We start from the raw sequence: 23236 nt of genomic DNA, 5'->3' as shown, positions 1-23236 counted from the left end.
AGGGTTAGGGTCTACCGCGTAAACTTTCCGCGCTCCATCCGTCATTCGCCTCCGAACCTCGACGTCCTTTCAATTCCAATTCCATCCTTCCTTCTTCCACCATCGTCTGGCTTTGTCCAGTCACCACAACATCCAGCCTATCCAACATGCCACCACCGCCGCCTCCCTCACGACGGCCTCCCCCGGGGCGGTCGGCCCCACCTACTGCCGCCTCCAGCAGCAACAGCAACTCCCACGCCGACGGCGCCGGCGCCGCCCGCAAAGAGGACAACATCTACATCCCTTCCTACATCTCCAAACAGCCCTTTTACGTCAGCGGGCTCGACGATGCCGAAGACGCCCTCCAACATCAACGGCGTGCCGACGGCGGTGCTCTCGTCAACGACCGCAGCCTCCTCACCATCGAGCGCTCCGCCAAAACCGTCGGCCCGGCGCGCACCAAATGGGTCAAGGGCGCCTGCGAGAACTGCGGCGCCATGGGCCACACGGCCAAAACGTGCCTCGAGCGCCCGCGCAAGAAGGGCGCCAAGTTCACGGGCAAGGACATCCAGGCGGACCGCGCCGTGCGCGACGTGCAGCTGGGGTACGAGGCCAAGCGGGACATCTGGGCGGCGTACGACCCGAAGCAGTACCGCGAGGTGGTGGAGGAGTACGAGCTGCTGGAGGAGGCGCGGCGCAAGCTCCAGCAGGAAAAGGACGGCGGCGTCGGCGGCGACCAGCCCAAGGACAGCGGCCAGGGGTACGAGGACGGCTTCAAGTACGCCGAGGAGTCGGACCTCTCCAAGGACAAGTCCATCAAGCAGTCGATGCGCATCCGCGAAGACACGGCCAAGTACCTGCTCAACCTCGACGCCGACTCGGCCAAGTACAACCCCAAGAAGCGCGCCCTCGTCGACCCGGGCGCCATCGGCGACAAGTCGGCCCAGCTCTTCGCCGAGGAGAGCTTCCTGCGCGCGTCGGGCGAGGCGGCCGAGTTCGAGCGCGCCCAGCGCCTCGCGTGGGAGGCGCAGGAGCGCACCGGCGACACGTCGCTGCACCTGCAGGCCAACCCGACGGCGGGCGCCCTCAAGCGCAAGAAGGAGGAGGAAGAGCGCGAGGCCAAGCGGCGCAAGAAGCAGGAGCTGCTGGCCAGCCAATACGGGGCCCAGCCCGAGGTGCCCGAGGCGGTGCGGGCGGTGGCGGCCGTGACCGAGTCCGAGACGTTTGTCGAGTACGACGAGGCCGGCCTCATCAAGGGCGCCCCTCGCAAGGAGGCCCGGTCCAAGTACGCCGAGGACGTCTACATCAACAACCACACGTCGGTCTGGGGCAGCTGGTGGTCCGATTTCAAATGGGGGTACGCGTGCTGCCACTCGTTTGTCAAGAATAGCTATTGCACGGGCGAGGTTGGCAAGAGGATGCTGGAGCAGGCGAATCCGTGGGAGAAGGGAGAGGGTGACGATGGAGGAGAGGAGGTGCAGGAACCCCCATCATGATATAATAATGATACCCCTGGACAGATCAAAACAACAAAAAAGGTCACACACGCACAGAGAGAGCCTTTTACACACACACATTCAGATACCATCTTGACCCGCCAGCATCGATTCCTAGATGGGCTGTTTTTTTTTCTATCTGGACTGCAAGCATGGTGGGCGGGTTGGAAGCGGCGGCCGTCATGGTGGGCTTTGTTTCTGCTGGTATCGTACGTGACAAATCCTGGATGCATTCCACTCCCTGACTATAAACGCCGTAGAAGCATAATGCAGAGTTGAAGAGTCCCCGCCCAGACCCGTGTTTTCGTTAGCCCGTCCCGTGCAGTCCCAACCATGATTTCGACCCAAAGCGCCCAGCGTTTACTCCTCGTCCTCCTCCTCATCACCGTCCGCACCACCCTCGGCGGCCTTGGCCTTCTTCCTCCTGACGCGGCCGGGGCGGCCACCGCCGAACGGCGAGGTCAGGGCGAAGTCGATGTGCTTCTGCGAGTCAAGGCGGACCATGAAGGACGGCACGTTGACGATCTGCTTGCCGACGCGGATGTGGCGCTGGCGGATGAGCACGCGGGCGTGGTGGATCGACTTGGCGAGGCCGAGCTTGTAGACCAGGGTCTGGAGGCGGCGCTCAAGGAAGTCCTCAATCTTGAGGGCCAGCACGTAATCGAGCTTCATGCGCGACTCGTCGAGCACGCCAACGCGGACAAGGCGGCGAATGAGGGCATTGCCTTCGAAGAGACGCTTGGGGTCCTTCTCGTCGAGGGTAAGAAGCTGACTGCAGGAGATCGTTAGCCTCTATGTAATTTTTCCCCCTCTCTCTTCTGAGCTCGGGGGGGAAATGCATGTCAAGAAAAAAAAACTTACCGAGCGGCACGACGAATCTTGGAGAGGGTCAGGCCGACACGCCACACCTCACGCTTGTTGCGGAGGCCATACTCGCCAACGAGCTTCAGCTCGGAGTCACTGGAGTTCCCAACCGTTAGTTTTCGTGATCACAACGACGTAAGCAGAGACAAGCTGCTGCTCAGTGGCCGGTGATGTAGCAAGCGTGCGCCGGGCGGAGCATGGCTGCGAGCACACGCTGGCGACGACCGCGGCGTAGAGGCTGCCATTGAGGAGCAAAGAAAATCGTGATCAAACGTACAGACGAGCCGACTCGAAGGGACGACGCGGGACCTTAGCGGTCTTGGAGTAGGAACGCGGCGCCATCTTGTCGTTTTGGCGATGTAGAGTTGGTCGACCAAAGGAGAAGTTCTGAAGTTCCCGAGACCGAACTTGGTGTTCAAGAAAATTGCGGGACAGTGGGAGCACGGCGATGTGGGTGGCCCGTGCGCTTATCGCGTGCTGGCTTGCCCTAACGATAAGAGGGCGCACTTGACCCCTTCAGCAGGGGAAACGCCCTGCTTAGTCATTCCATGCCCCCACACCCCGGCATCCCGACTTGGATTTGCGTCCACACAAAAAATCCCCCAATTTTTGCAGTGTGTCGTCAACCACCAACTTCAGCATCTCGATCCACGCCGGCACGCCCAACAAACAGGCAAGATGGGTCACCCTGCGGGTCTTCGTTCTGGCACTCGTTATGCCTTCGCCCGGGACTACCGGAAGCATGGCCAGATTGCTCTGTCGACCTACCTGAGGACGTACCGGTATGCTGCAGCTTTGGGCCGATTCGGGACGAGGAGAGGGCATGGGCTAATTTGGCGATAGGGTTGGCGATATTGTCGACATCAAGGTCAACGGTGCCGTTCAGAAGGGGTAAGCCAACGGTTTTTTTTCCCCTTGATTTGACATCCGAACGCGGTCGATAGAGAGGAAGAGGAGGGGAGGCATACTCTTGCGTGGCATTGGCAACCCACCCCCCTTCGCGTCGCCGACGACTTGGAACATGACGGAGGCTGACGCGATGAAACAAACAGCATGGCCCACAAGGTCTACCATGGCAAGACCGGCGTTATCTACAACGTGACCAAGTCGGCGGTCGGCATCATCATCTACAAGAAGGTCAAGCACCGGTACATCGAGAAGCGCATCAACGTCCGGATTGAGCACATCCAGCCGTCGCGGTCACGTGAGGACTTCCTGCGCCGCGTCAAGGAGAACGCGGAGCTCAAGAAGAAGGCCAAGGCCGAGGGCAAGCCCGTTCAGCTCAAGCGGCAACCCGTCATGCCCCGCGAGGGCCACACTCTCTCCATCGCCGACAACAAGCCCGAGACGGTCGCGCCGGTCGCCTACGAGACCACGATTTAAAGAAGAGGGTCGTGGGAGAGGCAGAGGTGGTTGGATGATGCTGGACGGCGCGGGAAGGGTTGCGGTATGGCTTGCTTCTTTGTCTCTGCATGGGGGTTCATTGCGTTCGGCATGGGAAGATCTCTCCTGCTCGGGTCGGTCTGGGATGCGGGAGCGCTCATAGGAATCAACAAAATACCAAAATGGCATGACCAACCGCGGCTCGCAACGAAGGTTCCCCCTGGCCCTGGTGCAACTGGTTGGCGCGAATGTCTGCGCCGGGGAGGCTTGGAGGCCCGGCTCGTGGAATGAATGAGTCTCCGGGGGAGAGGGAGACGCTTCAGGGGCCCACCTCTCGTTGGTTGCAGGACACAGGACAAGGCCCTCAGGTCGGGCCATCTTCATCTCGGGACATGCATGCCTCTGCCGAAGGGCATTCCATAGAAGCAAACCTCGCCGGGCCAGCCAACATCGAGCCCATTCTCCTGCTCGGATTCCTCGGGCCGGAGACGTGTGGCCGCTGGACAAGCCCATCACCAGAATCCAACCGCGAATGCCGCTCTCTACTTTGGTAACTGCTGTGACTGGTGACGGAAAGTATCCTCATCTCCCCATTGATGTCTCGGGAGCCCGTTGCCAATCCCAATCTCTCCCGTCCCAAGGCTGGTGATCTTCACACATGGAACGGGCATTCGATTCCGACTCAGGTGGCCAACTCTCAGCCTTGCCGGTTCGTCCTAGCAGACAGGGGCAGCCTGGAGCTCGAGTGGGGCCCGGTCGGGTCAAGTGACCAATGCCAGAGCGCGGGGCTACAGAAGGTCAGAAAGCCCCAACGGGAGTGCAGCGGCAGCGGCAGCTTGACGCAATGGGCCACGGTTCCCGTCGGGTCCAGCGGTTCCATCTGTTTGTTAACCTTGCGGTGGATCGTACTCTGTGCTCTTTACCCGTCACAGCACAGCAGAGAAACACACACACTCTCTCTCACACGCTGCCGCCGTGGTTGTGTGCTGAGACATGCTGCTGCTGCTGCTGCTGCTGCCGTGACGGTTCTTGTTTCTGGTCATCTTCAACACACTAAAGAAAAACCACGTCAACTTAGGTTTCAACAGAACCGACCTCCGACATACAACGCCGGACGGATGAAGCTGCAAACACACTCGCCGCTGCGTGTCCCGCGAACAGCAGCACGCCGGAGTCACTGACTTTCGACATTGGTTCATCAGGTGGACTGGGTCTCCGGATAATCTTTTTTTTTTCTATTGTTTACTTGGCTGGCAACTTCTCGGGATCGATGCGCCTGTGGGATTTCGTTCCGTTTGGTCCGGCATTTGGCACGTAGCGACAGGTGGCGGGTAGATCCGGGCCCCGGGCCTCCGATCTTGCTGCGCTGTCTGTCCACTTTGCGACGGCTCTGCTCGGTACGGCCAAACCTGATCTGGCACGGCGGGTCTGAATCGACGACGGACAGCGTCGCTGCCGACTTACCGCCGCCATGGGCTGGCCCGCCTTTCTTCTGGCCTACTTCCTCGGAGGCATCACGTTCCTCCCCCTGCTCGTCCTCGTCATCTTCGCACACGCCTACCTGACGCTGCCGCGGCGTCCTGATGCCGAGCGGTCCGGGTCCTCGGGCGCCGACGGCCTCGTCCAGCCCGGCGACGATGTCGAGCTTCTCAAGGCCGTCCGGAAAGACAACGCCAAGTTCCGGCCCGTCCACCACGAGCAGAATGTCGCCGCCGGCTACTTTGCCGTCTGCCGCGAGTACACGCCCATGGGCATCAACGCGAAGCCCATCGAGCGCTCGACCCCGGTCGGCTCGACCACCGTCGCCGCCCCCAGCCCCAGCGTCTACCAGACAATGTACCGCAGCATCTTCGACCGTAAGCAGGCCCCGGGCCCGCTGGACGGCAAGAACGGTGCCAGCCAGCGCCCCAAGAAGGCCGGAAACGTCTTCTACGTGGTCCTCAGGTGTGTGACGCAGACTCGCTTCTGCTTTCGCCCCTCAACCTGGCAGCCCCTGCTAACCCGGAGCTCCGCTCCATTCGCCAGGCACGGGCACTTGATGCTCTTTGACGACGAGGAGCAGCTCGAGGTGCGCCACGTTGTGTCCCTGGCGCACCACGACATCAGCGTTTACTCGGGCGAGGATGTTACGCCTGAGGGGGAGCTGTGGATCAAGCGCAATGCCATCTGCCTGTCCCGCCGCACCGACGGCCCCGAGCTGGGCCCCGACACGCAGGTCTCCAAGCCCTTCTACCTCTTCTCCGAGAACTGCTCGGCCAAGGAGGACTTCTACTTTGCGCTGCTCCGGAACCAGGAGGAGACGCTCACGGCCCAGGGTCGCGCCCCGACGCCCATGCGGTTTGACGTCCAGCACATGATCTCGCTGGTCCAAAAGCTCCACTCCTCGGAGGAACACATGCAGACGAGATGGCTCAACGCCATGGTCGGACGGGTGTTCCTGGGCATCCACAGGACCCACGACATCGAGAACTTCATCCGCCAGAAGCTGACAAAGAAGATCTCGCGCGTCAAGCGGCCGTCCTTCTTGTCCAACATCTCCATCAAGGCCATCGACACGGGCGACGCCGCCCCGTATTTTACGAACCCCCGCCTGAAAGACCTCACCGTCGAGGGGGAGTGCGGCATTGAGGCCGATGTCCGTTACACGGGCAACTTCCGGCTCGAGGTGGCTGCAACGGCCCGCATCGACCTGGGCTCGCGCTTCAAGGCGCGAGAGGTGAACATGGTCCTCGCCGTTGTCCTCCGGAAGCTGGAAGGCCACGCTTTGCTTCGCATCAAGCCGCCGCCGAGCAACCGCATCTGGTTCTCGTTCCAGCAGATGCCCAAGATCGAGATGACCATCGAGCCCATTGTCAGCTCCCGTCAGATCACCTACACCCTGATCCTGCGGCAGATCGAGAATCGCATCAAGGAGGTCATTGCCGAGACGATTGTGCTGCCGTTCTGGGACGACACGCCCTTCTTCAACACCGAGCACAAGAAATGGAGAGGCGGCATCTTCCACGAGGAGGTGGCCAGGCCATGCGCGGACCGGGAGTCGGCGGCCGCTCAAGAGGGAGGCTTGGACGAGGCCGAGAGGCCCGAGGAAACCCCAGCGGCTCCGGACAGCGATGTCCCGCACCTTGAGAAGAGCCACAGCGCGCCCGTCTTGGAGAAGAAGAAATCCGTCGGCCTGCTTGGGAAGAAGCTAACGCACAAGACGAGCGGTACCGAGCTGGCCTCGTCCTCGTCCTCCGCTACGAGCGTGGAGTTCAAGCCGGAGGCCAATCCGGAGGCCAAGAACACGACAAGCTCGCCTCCCACGATCGCCGTTCCCTTCGTGCAGCCCTCCTCGCCAACCGTTGGCACCATCGCCACGAATGCGGAGGAGTTCCGGCCGGCTTCCTTGCCATCCGACAAAGGCTCCGTGATATCGACCATGGCGACGCTGGCCGGGACACCTTTGTCGACGTCTCCGGCATCTCCAGCGCCGGTCACCGCCTCCAACGCCTCCCGGCCCTACATCACCTCCAAATCATCGAGTCGCTCGTCTTCCACCTCGTCGCAGCATGCGACCGACAACGAAAGGGACGACGACAAAGCGCCACAGCCGAGGCGAGACACCATCTCATCGATTGAAAGCAACGGCGAGGCCACTTCAGCCACGCCCTCTCTCAAATCGTCCGCTACCATCCGGAGCCAGGCCGGCACCATCTCCCGCGGCCTTTTCGGTCGCCGCGACACAGTGTCCTCGGCATCCAGCGTTGGTTCTCAGAGCGGGACGAACGAGTCCACCAAGCGGAACGCCCTGGCTGCGGTCGCCAACGCCGCGGCATCCGCCAAGCGCTGGGGCTTGAACGCGTTCCAACGACGCAACGACGACTCGACGGGCCGCGGTGCGGATGGCACCCCAACGCTCGACCTGAGCCAGCCCATGGGCCGCGGCCACCCGCTGCCGCCGCCGGGCACGCCCCTGCCGATGCCAGAGCGTATCACGGCCATCTCGGCGGCGCACATCCCGAAGCGGAAGCCCGTAACGCCCGTCGCCGTGAACCCGCCTGCTGCGGCGGGATATAAGCCGGCCGAACCGGCCAAGTCGCCGGTGAACCAGCAGCCCCAACCATCCCCGCATCACAAACGTTGGCAGATCCAAGCCGACAGCGATGACCCGCAGAGCACGCTGCTGGTGGTGGCAGCGCCCGTGGTGGATTCGGAGCCGACCACGCCGCTTGGCGGTACGCACAGTCCCGGCTACGCTGCCTCTTTTGTGGTCAAGGAGGCGAAAGCCGCGTCGACAGGCACCTCCGTCGATTCCTTGGCTGGCCAGGAGGACGGGCCAGCGGCCCCGGTGATGAATGAAAATGCGGGATCGGTGGCAGCTGCGGCCCCCGCTGCAGCAACCCCCGGGACGGAATCATCATCCGGGTCGTCGTTGTCGGCAGCGACCGAGGCTGGAGCCGCTGAGGGGGACGGAAACGAGGCTCTCCCGAAAGTTACAGCTGCGGCGGCCGAGACGGCCGAGCCTGTGGCGGATGATACCGTCGGCGACGACGAGGACTACTCGGCCTGGATGGACGACACCGCGGAAGCGAATGGTCTTGGTACCGATGCAGGAGCCTCAGCAGGACCCGGAGGGCAGGCATCGCCTGCTGATTCGGAACCCCCCGCGAAGGGCTGAGGGGTGTTTCTTTGTTTAGTTTTCTTTCCGTCTGGAGTTTGCGGTTGGCTCTGGGAACCATGGATGGAGTGTCTTTTTTTTTCTCTTAGCATGCGTGGTGCGCGACCAAGCATAGGTGCTGTACGGAACTCGACCTTGTTGGTAGGCAGCAGGGAGTATGGATAGGATGGGAGTGCATAGGGCCCGGAGGGTATGGCGCATAAAGGGAGTTTGGCCTGGTACATATCCCCTTTCTTGCCCAGGTCTTCTTGTTACGTACTCTAGGTGTGTCTGTGTCTATGGATTTTCAAAGGTACCTACTTACGCACCCTTTTTTTACTCCCTTTTCCTTTCCTGAAGGTGCGCGGCGTGGCGGTGATGCTATGTTGAACTCGTCGAGTCCGTGTAGGGAAGCCGAGAGACGGTGATGCCCTGGGTCCACCGGGGCGTGTGCTGCCAAACAATCGCCCACGTTGACGGCGCACCGAATTCCGCGCCTCTTAGGCGGCGTGAAGGATCCAACGGGACAAGGACTCCACAGTACCCACCAGGGACATCTTCGAGAAGCCTTCCCGCCGAGCTTCCAATGCTACAGCAACCCCGGCGTGCAAACAAAGACCTGGCTGGACGCGTGGCGATGTCTTCCAACCTTGCACCGCTCGGGTTGGGGGGAGGAAGCCTTGGTTGGGGGTTCAATATCTCCCGTTCGCTCGCTTGCGCCGAAACGCAAAGCGGCTATTACCGTAGAGAAGAGCCGCGGCCAACCTGTTGATTGAGGCAATATCAAGCAGGGAGACGTTGGGTCGTTTCTGCTCTCGGTTGAGGAGGGGGCGTAGTGTTCTTGGCCCAGGCCCGAGCCGTCTGTCCTCCTCGGCTTATGTATGGGCTTCGTCGTTTTGTCCTTGTTGTTTTTTTTTTCTGCCCCCCCCCCCCCCCCCCCGGCAAGCGCGCGCAAGTGGGAAGACAGGCCAAAACGGCGGGCGGTTTCTGATCGTAAATGGATGAAATAAATGAGTGGTGAACGAGTTTGTCTGATCGGCAATGGGGACAAGGAGAGCAGGCTCTGACAATTGCGTCTGCCTCGGCCCGCTTTCCTGTCGTTGACATTGCTGGCTTGGGTCAGGGTGCAAGTGGAAAATCGTGCGTAGGGCTTGGCTTGGCCAGGAGCTTTCCGCGCAAGCTTACGGCATAGGTGCCGTGGCGTGAGGCGGGCGACGTTGCGGTGTTCGGGAGTTACAGCCGGAAGGGAGGGCGGAGCGTTGCGGCAGGCTTGATTGCACCGTTGCAACGGACGCTTGCTTAGACGCAAGACAACGGCTGTTGAAGGCTCCCCGATTTTATGTGCTCCACGGGTCCTTGTCAAGGTTTGTAAGAGCGTCTTGCGCGGCTTCGTCACGGAGGAGGAGCAACGGCACAAACAAAGCCACGAAACGGGCAGTGGATGCGACAATGGGTGCCCGCGTAGGGTATCTTTAGGGACCGATGACATGGCCTGAGGAAGGGAGGGGGAGATCCTCCGGGGTTTCGTTCCGGCTTCGAGGTGCTACTGTACAAGTCCTGTACGTCAAACAACCCCTGTCTGAAGGGATTCCCACGGTCCCCGCATGAAACCGTGATCGATCGGCTCTGCAATCCGCGCCTTTCCCGTTCAAACGGCTCGCGTGGCACATACGCACAGCGGGAGCTATCGCTCGGGAGAACGGGGTGGCGTCTGCGGGTGGAAATTGTAGCCCGTTGTCGGCCATATCCGGCCCCTGGGTAGCAAGGAAGGAAAAAGATGTCGTTGTTATAGAGCATCTGACGGACCTCGACCTTGTCGTGCGGGATCCTACGCATGAACGAGGAGCTACTGCGTATGTAGAAGGCTTCGTTCGAGGTGGTTGATTAGGGGTCGCGGCTTCTCTCACCCGTACCTATCACATCCCCTTACAGCATTGTACCCGTCATCCGGCGGCTCATACGCCGTGGCAACACCCCGTCACCGAGAAAGATGAACATCTATTCTTGGATAAGGTCAATCTGACATCTTGATATATTACCCTGCAACTTGGAACAAACATCCTGCGGGCCGATCGGAAGCAAGGGACCGGGCCAGGGCCAGGGGCATATCCAGTCCTAGCTACGCCGAGAGGAGCAGCCACCGACATTATGCGTCCTCCAACCGGGGATATGGGCAGCAGATCCCCTCTCCTCGGGACAACCGAGGCCAGCCTGGTGACACGCCCTCACGCTGACATAGCCACGCCGTCGAATAGGTGCGAGGCGCACCGGCCTTGGGTTGCATCTGCCCTAGGTGAGGTGCAGACGCAAGAAGCAGCAATAAAGAGAGGACCTACTTCATCCGATGAGCCGTAGAGGAAGTCGACATGTTCGGAGGTGGTTTGTGAGCGGCGCCATCCTGAAGAGGAAACCGAGTCTTCCAACACATGGCGGGAGCTGTTCGCCGGAGACAAGAATAGAAACGAGCCTCGGTGGACGGTGCGATGAGCCCGGAGCCTGGAGCCCGGAGCCTGGAGCTTGGAGCCCGAAGCCCGAGGCCCGGGAAACATATAACGGCCGGCGAGGGCCCGGGTTTTGGGATGAAGAAGGACAAGACGACTTCGACGACCTACCTCAGCTTCGGGCGGGAGCGTAAGAACGACTGGCTAGATTTCGAGCTGCCGTCACCGTCGAAAGCCCACGCTGTCCAACGACCTTGCAGCCAACCCAGGTACGTTGTAAAGAAGACACAGACCGGCCCAAGTTCTCTCGGTCCAGAACTGTCTGTCGGCGTTGAAGCAGCCGTGAGAACTGACACGCGTGTTCCAGGTGCCTTCTTCCGTCTTGCGCCACGCAAGCAAGAACAGCGCTTCATCCTTCTCCTCCTCCTTCACCACCACCACCACCACCACCATGAAGCTGTCCCTCGGCGCTCTTCTCCTGGCCACGGGCCTCGTGGGGCCCGTCTTGGGTCAGGCGCCCGCATCCTGCCCAACGGCCACGCGCACCATCCAGGACCGCAGCTGCAACAAATCCTGCTCCTTTACGGGCTGCACATGGCAAACCACCATTGTCAACCCGTGCGGCTGCCCGGCTGCCGTCCCCACGGCCACTCTCATCGCCCCCTGCCAGGTCGACTGCCCGTACCAGGGCTGCAACATTGACTTCCACGTGTCGTCGGCCTCGTGCCGCACCACCACCACCACCACGTCCCGCAGCACGTCCCGCAGCACGGCAACCCTCACCAGCATCATCACCGTCCCCACGCGCTCCGCCACCACCACCACCCCTCGCAGCACGTCCACCACCACCTACCCGACGGGCATCGTCACCAGCGTCGTCATCCTCCCCACGCGCACCACCTCGGCCTCCACGTCCCGCGTCACCACCACCAGCACCACCAGGCCCCCAACCACCCCGTCCACCGTCACCTGCCCGCGCGTGACCCTCACCACCCGCCCCGCCGACTGCGAGCCGATCCGCTGCCCGCTGCCGTCGTGCACCCTGACGTCGAGGATGGATGTGCCGTGCGGGTGCACGTCGCTGAGAACGCTGTGGTACGTGACGGGGTGCCAGACCGAGTGCCCCGGCGGCTGCGCGATCCGGACGAGGACGGTGAGCCGGCTTTGCTGATCCAAGGGGGTGGGAGAGAGAGAGAGCGAGTGAGAGAGAGAGAGAGAGAGAGAGAGAGAAGCGGAGGAGGTTCTTGAGAGGAAGGGACCCGTTGGATGGATCGAGGTTTTGTTTCCATCTGCGAGGAGAGGCGGGAAGCATTGCTTGAGCTTCTTCGGCCTTGGCGTCCTCGTATTTGTTACATATTGTCTTCTCCGTGGGAATTGTACATCTTCTACCCAAGACGTCGCACGGCATTCTCTAGCGCAAAGGCAAACCGGCCCCTGCACGTCAGATACCTGATATAGTACTACTAGTAGTACGTGCATACGGCGTATAGCACGCTAGCGAAAGCCCAAGTGGACGGGACGTCGTCTTCCAACCCTGAAGCACATCCCCCAGAGCTTCCCATCCGGCGGAGGGTTCCGGCCGACAACCCCTTGCGCTGCGCAGCTGCCAAGGCCGTGGCGCCGACGTCCCTGACGAAGCCAAGACTCCGACGCTTCACGGCGGGGCCGCCGCGGATTGGCCACACCGTTCCGACAGACCCTGTGACACGACGCCGCCAACGTGGATTGGCCCGAGCCTGCGGTGTGGACCGCGGGCCCCATCGCGGAGCAAAGCAAGCTACCCAACAAAGCCAACGCCAGTCCCGGGCCCGAACCTTGGAAGACACACGGAGCTCCATCCCTGGATGATGATGTGTCAGCTTCGATAAGGCAGTGCAGGCTCCAGGTACGGGACGGCGTGCGACTTGGTCATCCCGAAAGGGGGGGGGAGGCGGTTGTGTTTGTTGGAAGTCTAAGAGGCGGTGACCTGTTGTGCTGTTATTGTCTTTCCTTCAACCTCGTGTGCCTACCTACCTACTTACACTAGCCAAGCCCCTGACACATGGTTCTGATCCTTCTTAACAAGTCTCGACTCCACGGTGTATGTATCTCAAGCGTACCTCTGGTTGTCTGCTTGTTAGTCATTCCCTGCCTTGATTGATCTTTTGCCGCATCGCCACCATGACCACCCGCTACCGCGTTGAATGTGAGAGCCGACCCTGGATCACGGCCATCCCGCAACGATCACCTCGCTGACTTGGACAGACGCTCTCAAGTCTCATCGTCGAGACCAGTTCATAGGTAATAATCTTGTCTTTGGCTGTTTGGCTCATAGCGATCCCGACGCTCACCCGACCAGAATGGATCAAGGGCCTGCTGGCCGTACCCTTTGTGCTCTACTCGTCGCCCCACGGCGCCTTTGACGGCAAAGACATCAGCCGCCTCTCGCAGACCGCCGAGGAAGCCCACCGCCGCTACAGCGAGATCCTGCACGATGTCGAGGTCATGATTGATGATCACAGTAAGTCGCCCGCCTCCTTGACCACCATGGCGTGCCACGTGCTTCATGCTCACCACCCCTGGATCCAGTCGCCAGCCAAAAGGACCCCAACAACCCCTTCCCCTCCAAGCTCAAACTCCTCGTGCCCACCGTCGGGCCCTTCTTCACGCGCCTCCCGCTCGAGGCCGCCTTCAAGTACCAGGACAGCCGGCGCTACATTTCGTCGCGCCGCTTCGTCTCGCCCTCCTTCAACGATGTGCGCCTCATCCTCAACTCGGCCCAGATCATGGCCGTCACCACCTACGGCGAGCTGCAGCTGGCGACCTTTGACGGCGACGTGACGCTGTACGACGATGGCGAGAGCCTCGAGCCTTCCAGCCCGGTGATTCCTCGCCTCCTAGGTACGTTTTCCGGTTCCCATTCAGATCCCTTGTCCACCTCCCCAAATCGTTTACCAACCAACCAACCAACTAACCAACCAACCCACCCAAACCAGACCTCCTGCACAAAAACATCAAGATCGGCATCGTTACCGCCGCCGGCTACACCACGGCCGACAAGTACCACGCCCGGCTGCACGGCCTCCTCTCGGCCATCGCCGCCTCCACCACCCTCACCCCGGCCCAGAAGGAGTCCCTCATCATCATGGGCGGCGAGGCCAACTACCTCTTCCAGTTCTCCCCCGGCGCGCCGCACCTGCTCGCCCCCGTGCCCCGCGCCGAGTGGCTCACCCCGGAGATGGCGACGTGGGACGAGTCCGCCATCGCCGAGCTCCTCGACGCCGCCGAGCAGGCCCTGCGCGACTGCGTGCGCTCGCTCAACCTGCCCGCCGCCCTGCTGCGCAAGGACCGAGCCGTGGGCATCATCCCGGACCCGCCGGGCGTCCGGATCCCGCGCGAGAGCCTCGAGGAGACGGTCCTCGTCGTCCAAAAGGCCCTCGAGCTCAGCCGCGTCGGGCGCGAGCGCAAGGTGCCCTTCTGCGCCTTCAACGGCGGGCGGGACGTGTTTGTGGACATTGGCGACAAGAGCTGGGGCGTGACGGTCTGCCAGAGGTGGTTCGGCCGGCAGCTCGGGCTCGCGGACAACGGAGGCGCCATCCGGGGGGAGAACACGCTCCACGTGGGGGACCAGTTCCTGAGCGCCGGCGCCAACGACTTCCGGGCGCGGAGCGTGGGCACGACGGCGTGGATTGCGAGCCCGACCGAGACGGTGGATTTGTTGGATGAGTTGAAGGAGCTGATGGAAAAGAAGAAGAATGGTGCGAGCTCGTAACAGTAAGGGGGGGAGAGGTTTGCCGAGCAATGTCGTGTTGTTGTTGGCGGATGAGGAGAGGAATCATAATAACGGACCATGGCGCGGGGCGGATGTGTCTAATCAGAACGGCAGAGTTGAACTCATCATACCCAAGGGAAATGAATACCCACCTTGAGAGAACGCCTCATCGAGCGAACCTGAGAAAGTCGGTGTTGAGGGCCACAAAGGCTGGCTGGAGAATTTCGGGACACAGAACCGCCATCCAAGTGCGCAAGACAATGAATGAGAAGAAAGAGTACGAGGTGATTCTTATTATCCAACGCGATATCTAACTGGGTTCCCCCCTATGACCTCTGCACCTCAAGTCTCAAAGAGAGTCTCGGTTTAGGCCACCATCCGCACCAAAAGCCCCGCTTCCTGATTCCCCTTATGGTAATGCTATCATTGTCCTACCCATCCACATCTCCAAGAATCCCAACTTGCCTCTCTAATCATGATGAAAAAGAAATGAGAAAAAGAAAACAAGGAAGGGGGGGTATTGTGCAGAGTGGCTATAAAACCACTACCGAGGAAGACAAATGGAATAAGAAACGGAAAAGAAAAACAAACGAAAGAAAACAAGACGACTTGGGCCAACCTTGCTTCGCTCCCTCTAATCCGACCGAGCACCCGTCGCCCGTGCTGAAGGGAAGGGGTTAAAAGCCAACAACTACAACAACCTCTCAACATCCCAGGTGATCCCTTATCCTCGTTGCAATGCTCTCTGCCATGCTGGGAAAACGTAAACCGCAATCCAACCGTCAAATGCCCGTCTAATCACATCTGTGTGTGTGTATATGAGTGTGTGCCATGCCGTAATCCATCCTGCTTTTCCCTCCGGTTTTTCTTTTTGTATGTACGTGTAAGGGAATTAGGGTGCTCGGCCTGAGTGGGGGCGTTTTAAGATACGACGCCAGAGAGACAAGGTAATTGGGAGAGCGAGCGTCTGTACGTGTAAATGAGAAACCGTGGGGCATCCGCACTCGCGGTGATGGCAGATGAGAAGCAGGCCGGAGCCCACATCCTATCCAACAAGGCGCTTTCCCTGAGGTCGAGCGCGCGGCTACATCATCTCGCCGAACGGGGCGCCAAAGTTGAGCCGTCTCTTGAAGCGCAGCGGAACGTCGATCTCCTCGTCATCGCCGCTCCGAGGGGTGCTGGCGCCATCGGACCCGGCATCTTCGTGCTGGTACGCCCTGGTCGGCCGCACGGCCGAGGCCAGAACGGTGGGCACAGCGGCCCGCGTATCCTTGGAAACCTTCTCCAGCTTGCTGTTGAGCGCTTGGAAGAAGATTTCATCATGCGCCGGCACATTTCGCACCATCAGCGGGCCCTTGAGTTCGCGGTCCCCGTCGCTGGGTTCCAGAACCGGCTCGGGGTGGTCCACGTCGTGCTCTTCGGGAGCTGTCGCTTTCGGGGCGTCGTTGGTGTTGTCTGGCGCGGGAGAATCCTTGTCGCTGGCGGCCGTCTCCTCAGCGGCCCCCTCGCCGGCCGGAGCGGTCGGGGTTCTGTCGCCAGCGTTGCTAGAGGGGCTGGCTGTCCCGGAAGAAGAAGCTGTCGGGAGGGTCGAGAGGGAATGGCCAGGAGTGTGGCCGGCGTGCATGGTGAGGCGCTCCGTCTCCTGGGCGGCCAAGACCTGTAACGTCTGCTCTTTTCTCTTGTCCGAGCCCACGGACGCGGGCGAGCCCGTGGCGCTCGGTGTCTTGGATCCCGCGGACGAACTGGTGTCGGTAAAGGTGGCCTTTTTGACGCCGGTAGCTTTGAGCGGGATCCCTTCTAGCTCGGGGTGGATTTCCTTGACGTCGACGACGGGAACCGGGCCGCTTGCCGCCTCCGAAGCGCCGGTCGGCTTCAGGAAGTCCACCACGGGAGCGCGGGGCCCGTTGGGTAGTTGGGGCGAGGCGAGGTCGAGATACTGCGGCTTCGGCGGCCGCGCCGAGGGGCTGCCGTTGGGCAAGACGGCTCCGTTCCTCTGCGGCCAGGCCGGCGGGCCTCCGCCGGACGCCAGCAAGCCAGCCTCGGCCATGCTCAGGGCCTGCCGGAGGCGATTGATCTCGTCGATCAGGGCTGCCCTTTCCGCGTCCCACTGCGCGCGTTCCTCCTCCATAAGAGCGCGCTCCTCCTTGTAGACCTCCTCGGCGCGCTCCCTGTTGGCCTCCAAGTACTTGCGCTCGGCCTCCCAGGCCTCCCGGATCTTGGCGTTCTGCTGCTGGAGGCGTTGAACGACCTGGTCGTGGGACAGCGGGCTGAGCGGGTCGGGCTGCGCCAATGTTGAATGGCCGACGGATGCGGCGGCAGCGGGTGGTATGGATCCGTTGACCGAAGAGCCCCACCCTTGGCTTCCGAACGGAGTGCGCGCGGCTTCGGGAGATGTGATCGGGGTGCGGTTCGTAGGCGGGAGGCTGCTCGGGCGCTGCTGGTCGAGCGAAAGGACGTGAGGTGGGAAGTAGGACGTGGCGTACGGTGGCGGCCCGCCTCGTGCGCCCGGCGAGAGCGGCGAATAGACCTGGTCTCGGGGTTTGCGTATCTCAGTGGGTGGACCTGAGACAGGGACCGGTTGCGTATGGGTGGCGCCCCCGTGGAGAACGCCCAAGTACCCGGAGATGGGATGAGGCAGCGTCAAGGGGGATATCATGTGGGCGATCGGGTCGCCGGGGGAATGGGTCGAAGGGATGCGGGCGTCGCGGTCGTGGTGAAAGCTCATGGGCAGGAAAGCGTCCGAAATCACCTTGGTCATGGTTTGGGCGGACATTTTGGAAGGGTGTCAGGAAGGACAGGGCGAGGCATACGTCGTCGGGGCCGGACGAGATGACACCGCTGTCCCGGGCCCGCCGTGGGTCTTGTGGTCAATCGGCAATGGCTTGAGGACACGGCGCGGCTGGGAACATGTCTCACGGCCACGTTGAGATGGCGATCGAGCCTCTCTCTCTGCTCGTGGCGATTCAGGAGGGAGGGCGTGGTGTACGTGGCACGCGACAGACGGGAAGTGCAGGTGATGCCCAACTGGTGTCGACGATCCGAGAGTGGTGTGGTGGCGGACGCGCGCGAACGGCGGCGATGGAGGGGGGGATGCGCCGCCGGAACGATGGGCTGCCGGGAAAGATCAAGGATGAGGAAATCAAGGGACCGGGTCTGCGGCGCGGTAGCAAGCGGTTTTGAGTTGGGGGAAAAGGACGGTTTTCAAAGGACGAAGCTGGTGGATAATGTCATGCACTGAAGACGGGAAAGACGGCCGACGTGGCAGCCTTACCTCCATCCGAACGTCACGTCCGTCTTTTTGCCCTTTCTCGGGTCACACAGCACACACCGCACACATAGCGCACAGCAGGAGCTGCTGCTGCTGCTGCTGCCGCGGGTGAGCGACGGCAAGTCTAGGAAGGCGACAGGGCAGGGGGGAGGGCGTTCCCGCAGGCGAGGTGGGGCGGCAAACCGGGCGCTGTTGGCCCTCTTGCCGAATTCAGGCCCAATCAACCCCACACTTTACATCCTTGTCAGTGTCAGTTTCCCGCCGGGCCTGCAGCCGGTTGGTCCGATGGAAGCCACATGGGAGGAAGAGGAGGCAGGCAGACAGGCACCACCAAAGAGCGGGATGCATCGCTGCGCTCGACCGAGAGGCGTTTGTCTTTGGTGGTGTTTTGGCGCCAGAAACAGGCCACCATGACACGTGCAAAGCTGCCCCCTCGGACCCTCCAGGCTTTTGAAACCTTGGGATAATAATAAAAGCGCCGAGATACCCGCGAGCCCGCCGTCTTCACGGTGGGTCCATCCTCGGGTTTCCCTGTGCAGATCACGGAAAACCTTGATCGAATTCCCGATTCCACCGGACTCCTGGTCTTGGGCGGCAGATGCGATGGAAGACCTAGCGCAACAGCACAACCCTAACAGGAAGCGAAGGCAAACGCTGGCCCACTTTTTTGGAGTAGGATCGAACTTGTTCGTGTGCCATTGTAGAATTCCATCATGAGGTGCCGTGGCTTTGCGCCTTGGCACCAATGGGTAGCCAACATCCATCGTCTGATGAAGGGTTTCAAGACCATGCCCCGGGATGCCTCAAAGGTCATTACGTTCGATCAAGAGCGCCAAAAAAAAAGGGAGGAGCGTGGTCTTCGCCGGGACGACCCGAAGGTAAGATGAGCTGTTAGTTCGCACGTCCCCCTCATTTGGCAGCGGCGAAAAAAAAAAAAGGGAGGAGATGAACCCCCTCCTCCCCCTCCCCCTCCCCCGCCCCTCAGAATGGCATATTTTGCTCAGAATAACATATTTTGCATGGGCATTCTCATCGCGTTACAAATCTGTTCGGGTCACGGGGCGTGGCAGCATGGCGCTTGGGGGTACTCTTGGAATAATGATTGATTGATGTACGTACCGTTGTTGCTCGAGGAGAGCAGCTCGGCGGGGGGAAAACCACTTGCTCGTCAAAAGACCCCGCTCACCAAGACGCAAGACGCGGGCGCACAGACCACGCAGCCCGTCTCGGGCACGCACTGCTATCACATGCACCCCACCGTGACACCGCTTCGAGATGGAAGACAACGCAACAGTCCCTCGGCGACGGCCGACAAGGAGCAAGGACAGCGTCGGTCTCATCCGCAGATCCTCTTGGAACGAATCTGCGACATTTACGAGCGCTCCCCTCTCCTCTGAGGCACCACGTCTCATGCCGCGTCTGAGTCGGTCCACTGAAGCAACCAAGTCGACGACGCCAAGTAAGGGAGCGGCTGAAACTTTGTTTTTGGTCCAACGAGCATCCAGTTCGACGACCTGAGAACGACGGACCCGAACCCAACCAGCTGGTACCGGGTAGGCCATGGATCTATATCCTACGACTAGCCTCTCTATGTATGCCATCCATCTCAGAGACAACACACCTTCAGCTTTCGGCCCAGCCCTGGCCACTTCATCACCCCCCACTCCAAGATCTCATCGAGAGGTACCAGAACTTCACGTGTTGGGTATGGGTAGATGCAGAACATCCATGCACGATGCCTTGCGACGTCCAGCGTAACCCCCCCTCCCCCAACTGGCCCAATACACTATTATCCAATCCTATCTCTTGACTCTAGAAATCTACTCCTTGGGTATGGTCACCTCACATCCTCCTTACCAAACCATCCCACCCCTCACGCACGGGGAAAGCAACAAGGAAAATAGAAAGGGAGAGCGAAGAAAAGGAGAAGGCAAAAATAGACAGAGACATGCGAGTAAGAAGACAAGACAAAAAATGGAGCGAAACAACTGGGTATCACTTCCTGCAAGAGCCAGCCCGGCACCTTTCTCACCCGATCGAACCCTTCCAGCGACCGCCGGGAAGGCTTCTCCCACTCCTCCAACTCCACGTTGCTGCTGCTGTTGCTGCTGTCATTTCGGTTCCTCTTGTTGCTTCGCAAGCTCGACCAAACCCGCCAGCCACCACGCCGTTCCGGATGAGTCGCCGTGCTTGTGGGGCTCCAGCCGACACTGGCGCTCGCCGCACAGAACACCCCTGGCAGACACATACTACAGTACACAGTACATACTATACACACCTCAGGTTCCAGCGTCAGTGAGCAGCAGGGCAACGTGGCTCGGCACGGTACGTACCATACCGGTCCTCGAAGTCCGTGATGTCCGGCTCGCATTTGCTGAGCAGCTGCGGGACGTTGCGCCTGAACCGGGGGCTGTGAGACGCGGGAAGAAGGGATCCGGTCCGATGTTAGGTCGTGTCTCTTTTCTTTTTTTTCTGTTGTTGTTGTTGTTGTTCCCAGCAGGATTTCTCCGCCGTTACCGCAAAAAAATAGGAGTGGCAGGGCGGCAAGATGGGGGCCTTTCCTCATGCCCGGCACCAGTGCGCCGTGGCGATCCAGCGGAAGTGGCCGCACGAATATTCTCTCTGTAATGTAAGGCACAAGGCATCAGCAGACCGGGTCTTTCTCTCGCGGCTGGTCGGGTCTGCCAGTCCGCCGGCCGTCCGATCTGCCCTGCCTGAGTGTACTCACTGTGTAAGTGCACATTGCTGACACGTGCTGTCGCCCCGAGTGAGCTGGGATGTCGCTCCTGAAAGCCGCTGGTGGGGATGTGACGCCCGGTGATCTTGTTATTAGATATTGGACCTAGACCGCGAATGACGATGAGAAGAGGGACGACAATGACACCGATACCTATCTTCCTCATGTTTGGCTGGCGGGCAATCGGAGAGACAAACCCCCACGCATCAACGAGGGACATCCAATGGCGGGCGAGGAGAGAAAAGGTGATGATACAGAGGTGAAGGGTGAGGATGGCGATCTAGACCTGCTCCACCGGATGTTGCACCGGCCTTGTATCTTCCCTCCAGCCAGGCAGACGATCACAACTTTCTCAGGCGTTCTTGCTTTCTGTCAGGCATTCTCTACGAGCGCGCTCTTTGTTGTTGCTTATTTCTTTTTAACTCCGGACCGTGTCTCGGACGCTACGGGTGATCGTCACGTCCAGGGCGGCCCGAAACCCCCTCCATCTGTCTCTCAGATAAGTGCTGCCCAAGTTGGAAGGGGTACAACATCTGTCGTGCTCTGTATGTCAAACCCCAAGCGCTTCGAGCGGTGGAGCAGGACACCTTCTACTCGCCACCACTTTCGGAAGATGTGTTCCTGACCAACTATTACTCATATTCCATCATTGTCTTGCTCTACTATGCTACTCGGTTCATGATGCTTGACCAGCCCTTGTAGGACACTCCGTTGCTTCTCCCCGCCCTCGTTTTTTTCAGGAACCTCAACGGCCCAGTGGACCGATTGCCCCCTCTTCCTTGCCTCCTTGAAATCATGACCAATAGCCGTTTGAAAACCGTTAACGTGTTTGAGACAACCATTCATGTGGGGAACGGCCCGGCATATGCTGCGTAGTATGTGTGTCCAAAAGAAAAGTGTTGCGCAAGAAATGGACGGGGGATCACCCTCTGGAACAGGGAGGGATATCCCTGCCGGCATTTCCAGCCCCGTGGCTGCGGTATTTGATCTCGGTTCTCCAAATCCCATCCTTCCAAGACGAAAACTTGGATGTGATAGATCTGATTTTTGGGGTTGCTTCGTCTCTAACCCTAGGTGATACACATCCCGATGAGGAGGCGTGCAGAACGCCAAGCGCGCGGCCTTCTCGCAACCCCAGCCAGCATACACAGTAGGCTCTTGTCCCATGGTTCACCTAACCTTTCACCGACGCCAACATCGACACAGCATGTGTTGTGTAAGGCGACGAGACTGTAAATGTCTCCGATGCGCCGACCTGGAAGCTATCTGGGATCCCATCGTTTGTTGAGGTTGCATAGCATGTGATGTTTTGTGTGCACACATGCAATTCATTAACATCGCGGTCATCACATCTCAGCATCCCCCAAACGTGAGGTTCAGCTGATGTGGCCAGGGCTGGTCCCTGCTAGGAATCACAGAATATGACAATGAAATTTTCACCGGATCGGGGAGGATCGGATGAAGCAGCAAAGTGACAAAAGCAAGATGCCCGGACACTCATCCACTCCTCTAGCTGGATGGGCCGGGCAGCGAGCAGACCCTTCGAGGAACCATCCTGCGAGACCAGTACCCATGTAATAATGAATAAACCGGTCATTGGACCGTCGAAGGGCGCTCTCAAACGCATGCTCGGCACTTCCAAGCTGTTGTTGACTTCCAGACTTTTGGCATGTCGATTTAGAGGGGGCGGGGATTATAGAAGTAACCACAGCACATTCTGAAGACGAAAGGCATAAATAAATGTGCCAGTCAAGAACTCAGGTTATCATCAGAAAATGAATCAAGATTTCCATGTCTAGCCAACTTTTAAAGCGAACCTTTTGGCCTGGTCTTTCTCATCATATAGACCCTGTGGCAGTAGCAGCTACATTATAGGTAGGTTGCACTGGCTGATGGCAGCAACGATAGTTCCGTTTTTACTGTCACAGAACCCATTCCCCCTGGCTTGCAACTAATCATGCCTCCAATGCCACGCCTTCCATTCTTCTTTGAGCATCCTCTTGGGCCATCCGGTATCGAGACTCGGTGGGCAGCAAAGATTCGACCACGCCAACTGCAAGGCCGTCAACATATAAAGGCAATCGGGCAGACATGTCAGGTCTTTGAAATCCAAAGCTCTCGGCTGGGACGTGGGGAACGAGATTGCACAATGGACATGGTTTCGAATGGCATTATGTAGTCCCTTCCTCGGTTAACAGCTGTGCTTTATAGTCTTTGACTAGAGAATGAGGGCTTTTAGCCAGGGAAACGTTGGTGACAAGGAATCGTTGGTAGCAAGTATAGTGCCTCGGTATGTTATGTCTTTACGGATGCAAACCCGAGAATATGCGGTGTAGTCTTCTCATACCTGGTGAGGTGAGGACATTTTCAACCATAGGATTGAACTGGCCTGTACCCTAGATCACCCATTTATGTCTAGCATAATGTATTCTAACCGAGTTTTCTTCATTTATTGATTGTGCGTGTTCATTCTTGTTCAACACACGCTCCTGCTACTTCTCATCCAATAACTCTTTACGTGTCCGGGTGCCAGAACAATAAAAGACTGCTTTAAAATCATAGCCGTCCTCCCCATCATGGCAAGGCGATGACTCTTCATTCCCCAATGTCGAGAAGCACAACTCGGTCACCAATCGTTAGGTTCTTCTTGCCTGATGGGTACCGGGATCGAATGGGCTGAC

At 59.6% G+C, this 23236-nt stretch overlaps 8 protein-coding genes across 8 annotated transcripts; 5 read left to right on the top strand and 3 right to left on the bottom strand.

Annotated features, from left to right (window-relative positions):
- Positions 1-146: 146 nt before the first annotated feature.
- VTJ83DRAFT_1594 (uncharacterized protein) lies at positions 147-1475 on the top strand (the record flags this gene model as incomplete). Its single annotated transcript, XM_071007770.1, has 1 exon — positions 147-1475. One exon carries the CDS (start codon positions 147-149, stop codon positions 1473-1475), a length of 1329 nt encoding a protein of 442 aa, XP_070868134.1.
- Positions 1476-1835: 360 nt separating this feature from the next.
- Positions 1836-2681, bottom strand: VTJ83DRAFT_1593 (40S ribosomal protein uS4; the record flags this gene model as incomplete). Its single annotated transcript, XM_071007769.1, has 3 exons — positions 1836-2247; positions 2337-2435; positions 2617-2681. The coding sequence occupies 3 exons, from the start codon at positions 2679-2681 to the stop codon at positions 1836-1838; spliced, it is 576 nt and encodes a 191-aa protein (XP_070868133.1).
- Positions 2682-3017: 336 nt separating this feature from the next.
- VTJ83DRAFT_1592 (60S ribosomal protein eL21) lies at positions 3018-3722 on the top strand (the record flags this gene model as incomplete). The annotated part of the gene is made up of 3 exons (XM_071007768.1): positions 3018-3121; positions 3183-3230; positions 3392-3722. 3 exons carry the CDS (start codon positions 3018-3020, stop codon positions 3720-3722), a joined length of 483 nt encoding a protein of 160 aa, XP_070868132.1.
- Positions 3723-5193: 1471 nt separating this feature from the next.
- Positions 5194-8379, top strand: VTJ83DRAFT_1591 (uncharacterized protein; the record flags this gene model as incomplete). The annotated part of the gene is made up of 2 exons (XM_071007767.1): positions 5194-5666; positions 5748-8379. 2 exons carry the CDS (start codon positions 5194-5196, stop codon positions 8377-8379), a joined length of 3105 nt encoding a protein of 1034 aa, XP_070868131.1.
- Positions 8380-11208: 2829 nt separating this feature from the next.
- On the bottom strand, positions 11209-12207 carry VTJ83DRAFT_1590 (uncharacterized protein; the record flags this gene model as incomplete). Its single annotated transcript, XM_071007766.1, has 1 exon — positions 11209-12207. The coding sequence occupies one exon, from the start codon at positions 12205-12207 to the stop codon at positions 11209-11211; it is 999 nt and encodes a 332-aa protein (XP_070868130.1).
- Positions 12208-12959: 752 nt separating this feature from the next.
- Positions 12960-14550, top strand: VTJ83DRAFT_1589 (uncharacterized protein; the record flags this gene model as incomplete). Its single annotated transcript, XM_071007764.1, has 5 exons — positions 12960-12984; positions 13044-13079; positions 13138-13299; positions 13368-13679; positions 13775-14550. 5 exons carry the CDS (start codon positions 12960-12962, stop codon positions 14548-14550), a joined length of 1311 nt encoding a protein of 436 aa, XP_070868129.1.
- Positions 14551-15634: 1084 nt separating this feature from the next.
- VTJ83DRAFT_1588 (uncharacterized protein) lies at positions 15635-17323 on the bottom strand (the record flags this gene model as incomplete). Its single annotated transcript, XM_071007763.1, has 1 exon — positions 15635-17323. One exon carries the CDS (start codon positions 17321-17323, stop codon positions 15635-15637), a length of 1689 nt encoding a protein of 562 aa, XP_070868128.1.
- Positions 17324-19651: 2328 nt separating this feature from the next.
- Positions 19652-20446, top strand: VTJ83DRAFT_1587 (uncharacterized protein; the record flags this gene model as incomplete). The annotated part of the gene is made up of 1 exon (XM_071007762.1): positions 19652-20446. The coding sequence occupies one exon, from the start codon at positions 19652-19654 to the stop codon at positions 20444-20446; it is 795 nt and encodes a 264-aa protein (XP_070868127.1).
- Positions 20447-23236: the final 2790 nt, after the last annotated feature.

Source organism: Remersonia thermophila, chromosome 2, assembly GCF_042764415.1.
Source record: "Remersonia thermophila strain ATCC 22073 chromosome 2, whole genome shotgun sequence".
NCBI lineage: Eukaryota > Fungi > Ascomycota > Sordariomycetes > Sordariales > Chaetomiaceae > Remersonia > Remersonia thermophila.
This window is presented reverse-complemented; position numbering and strand designations above follow the sequence as displayed.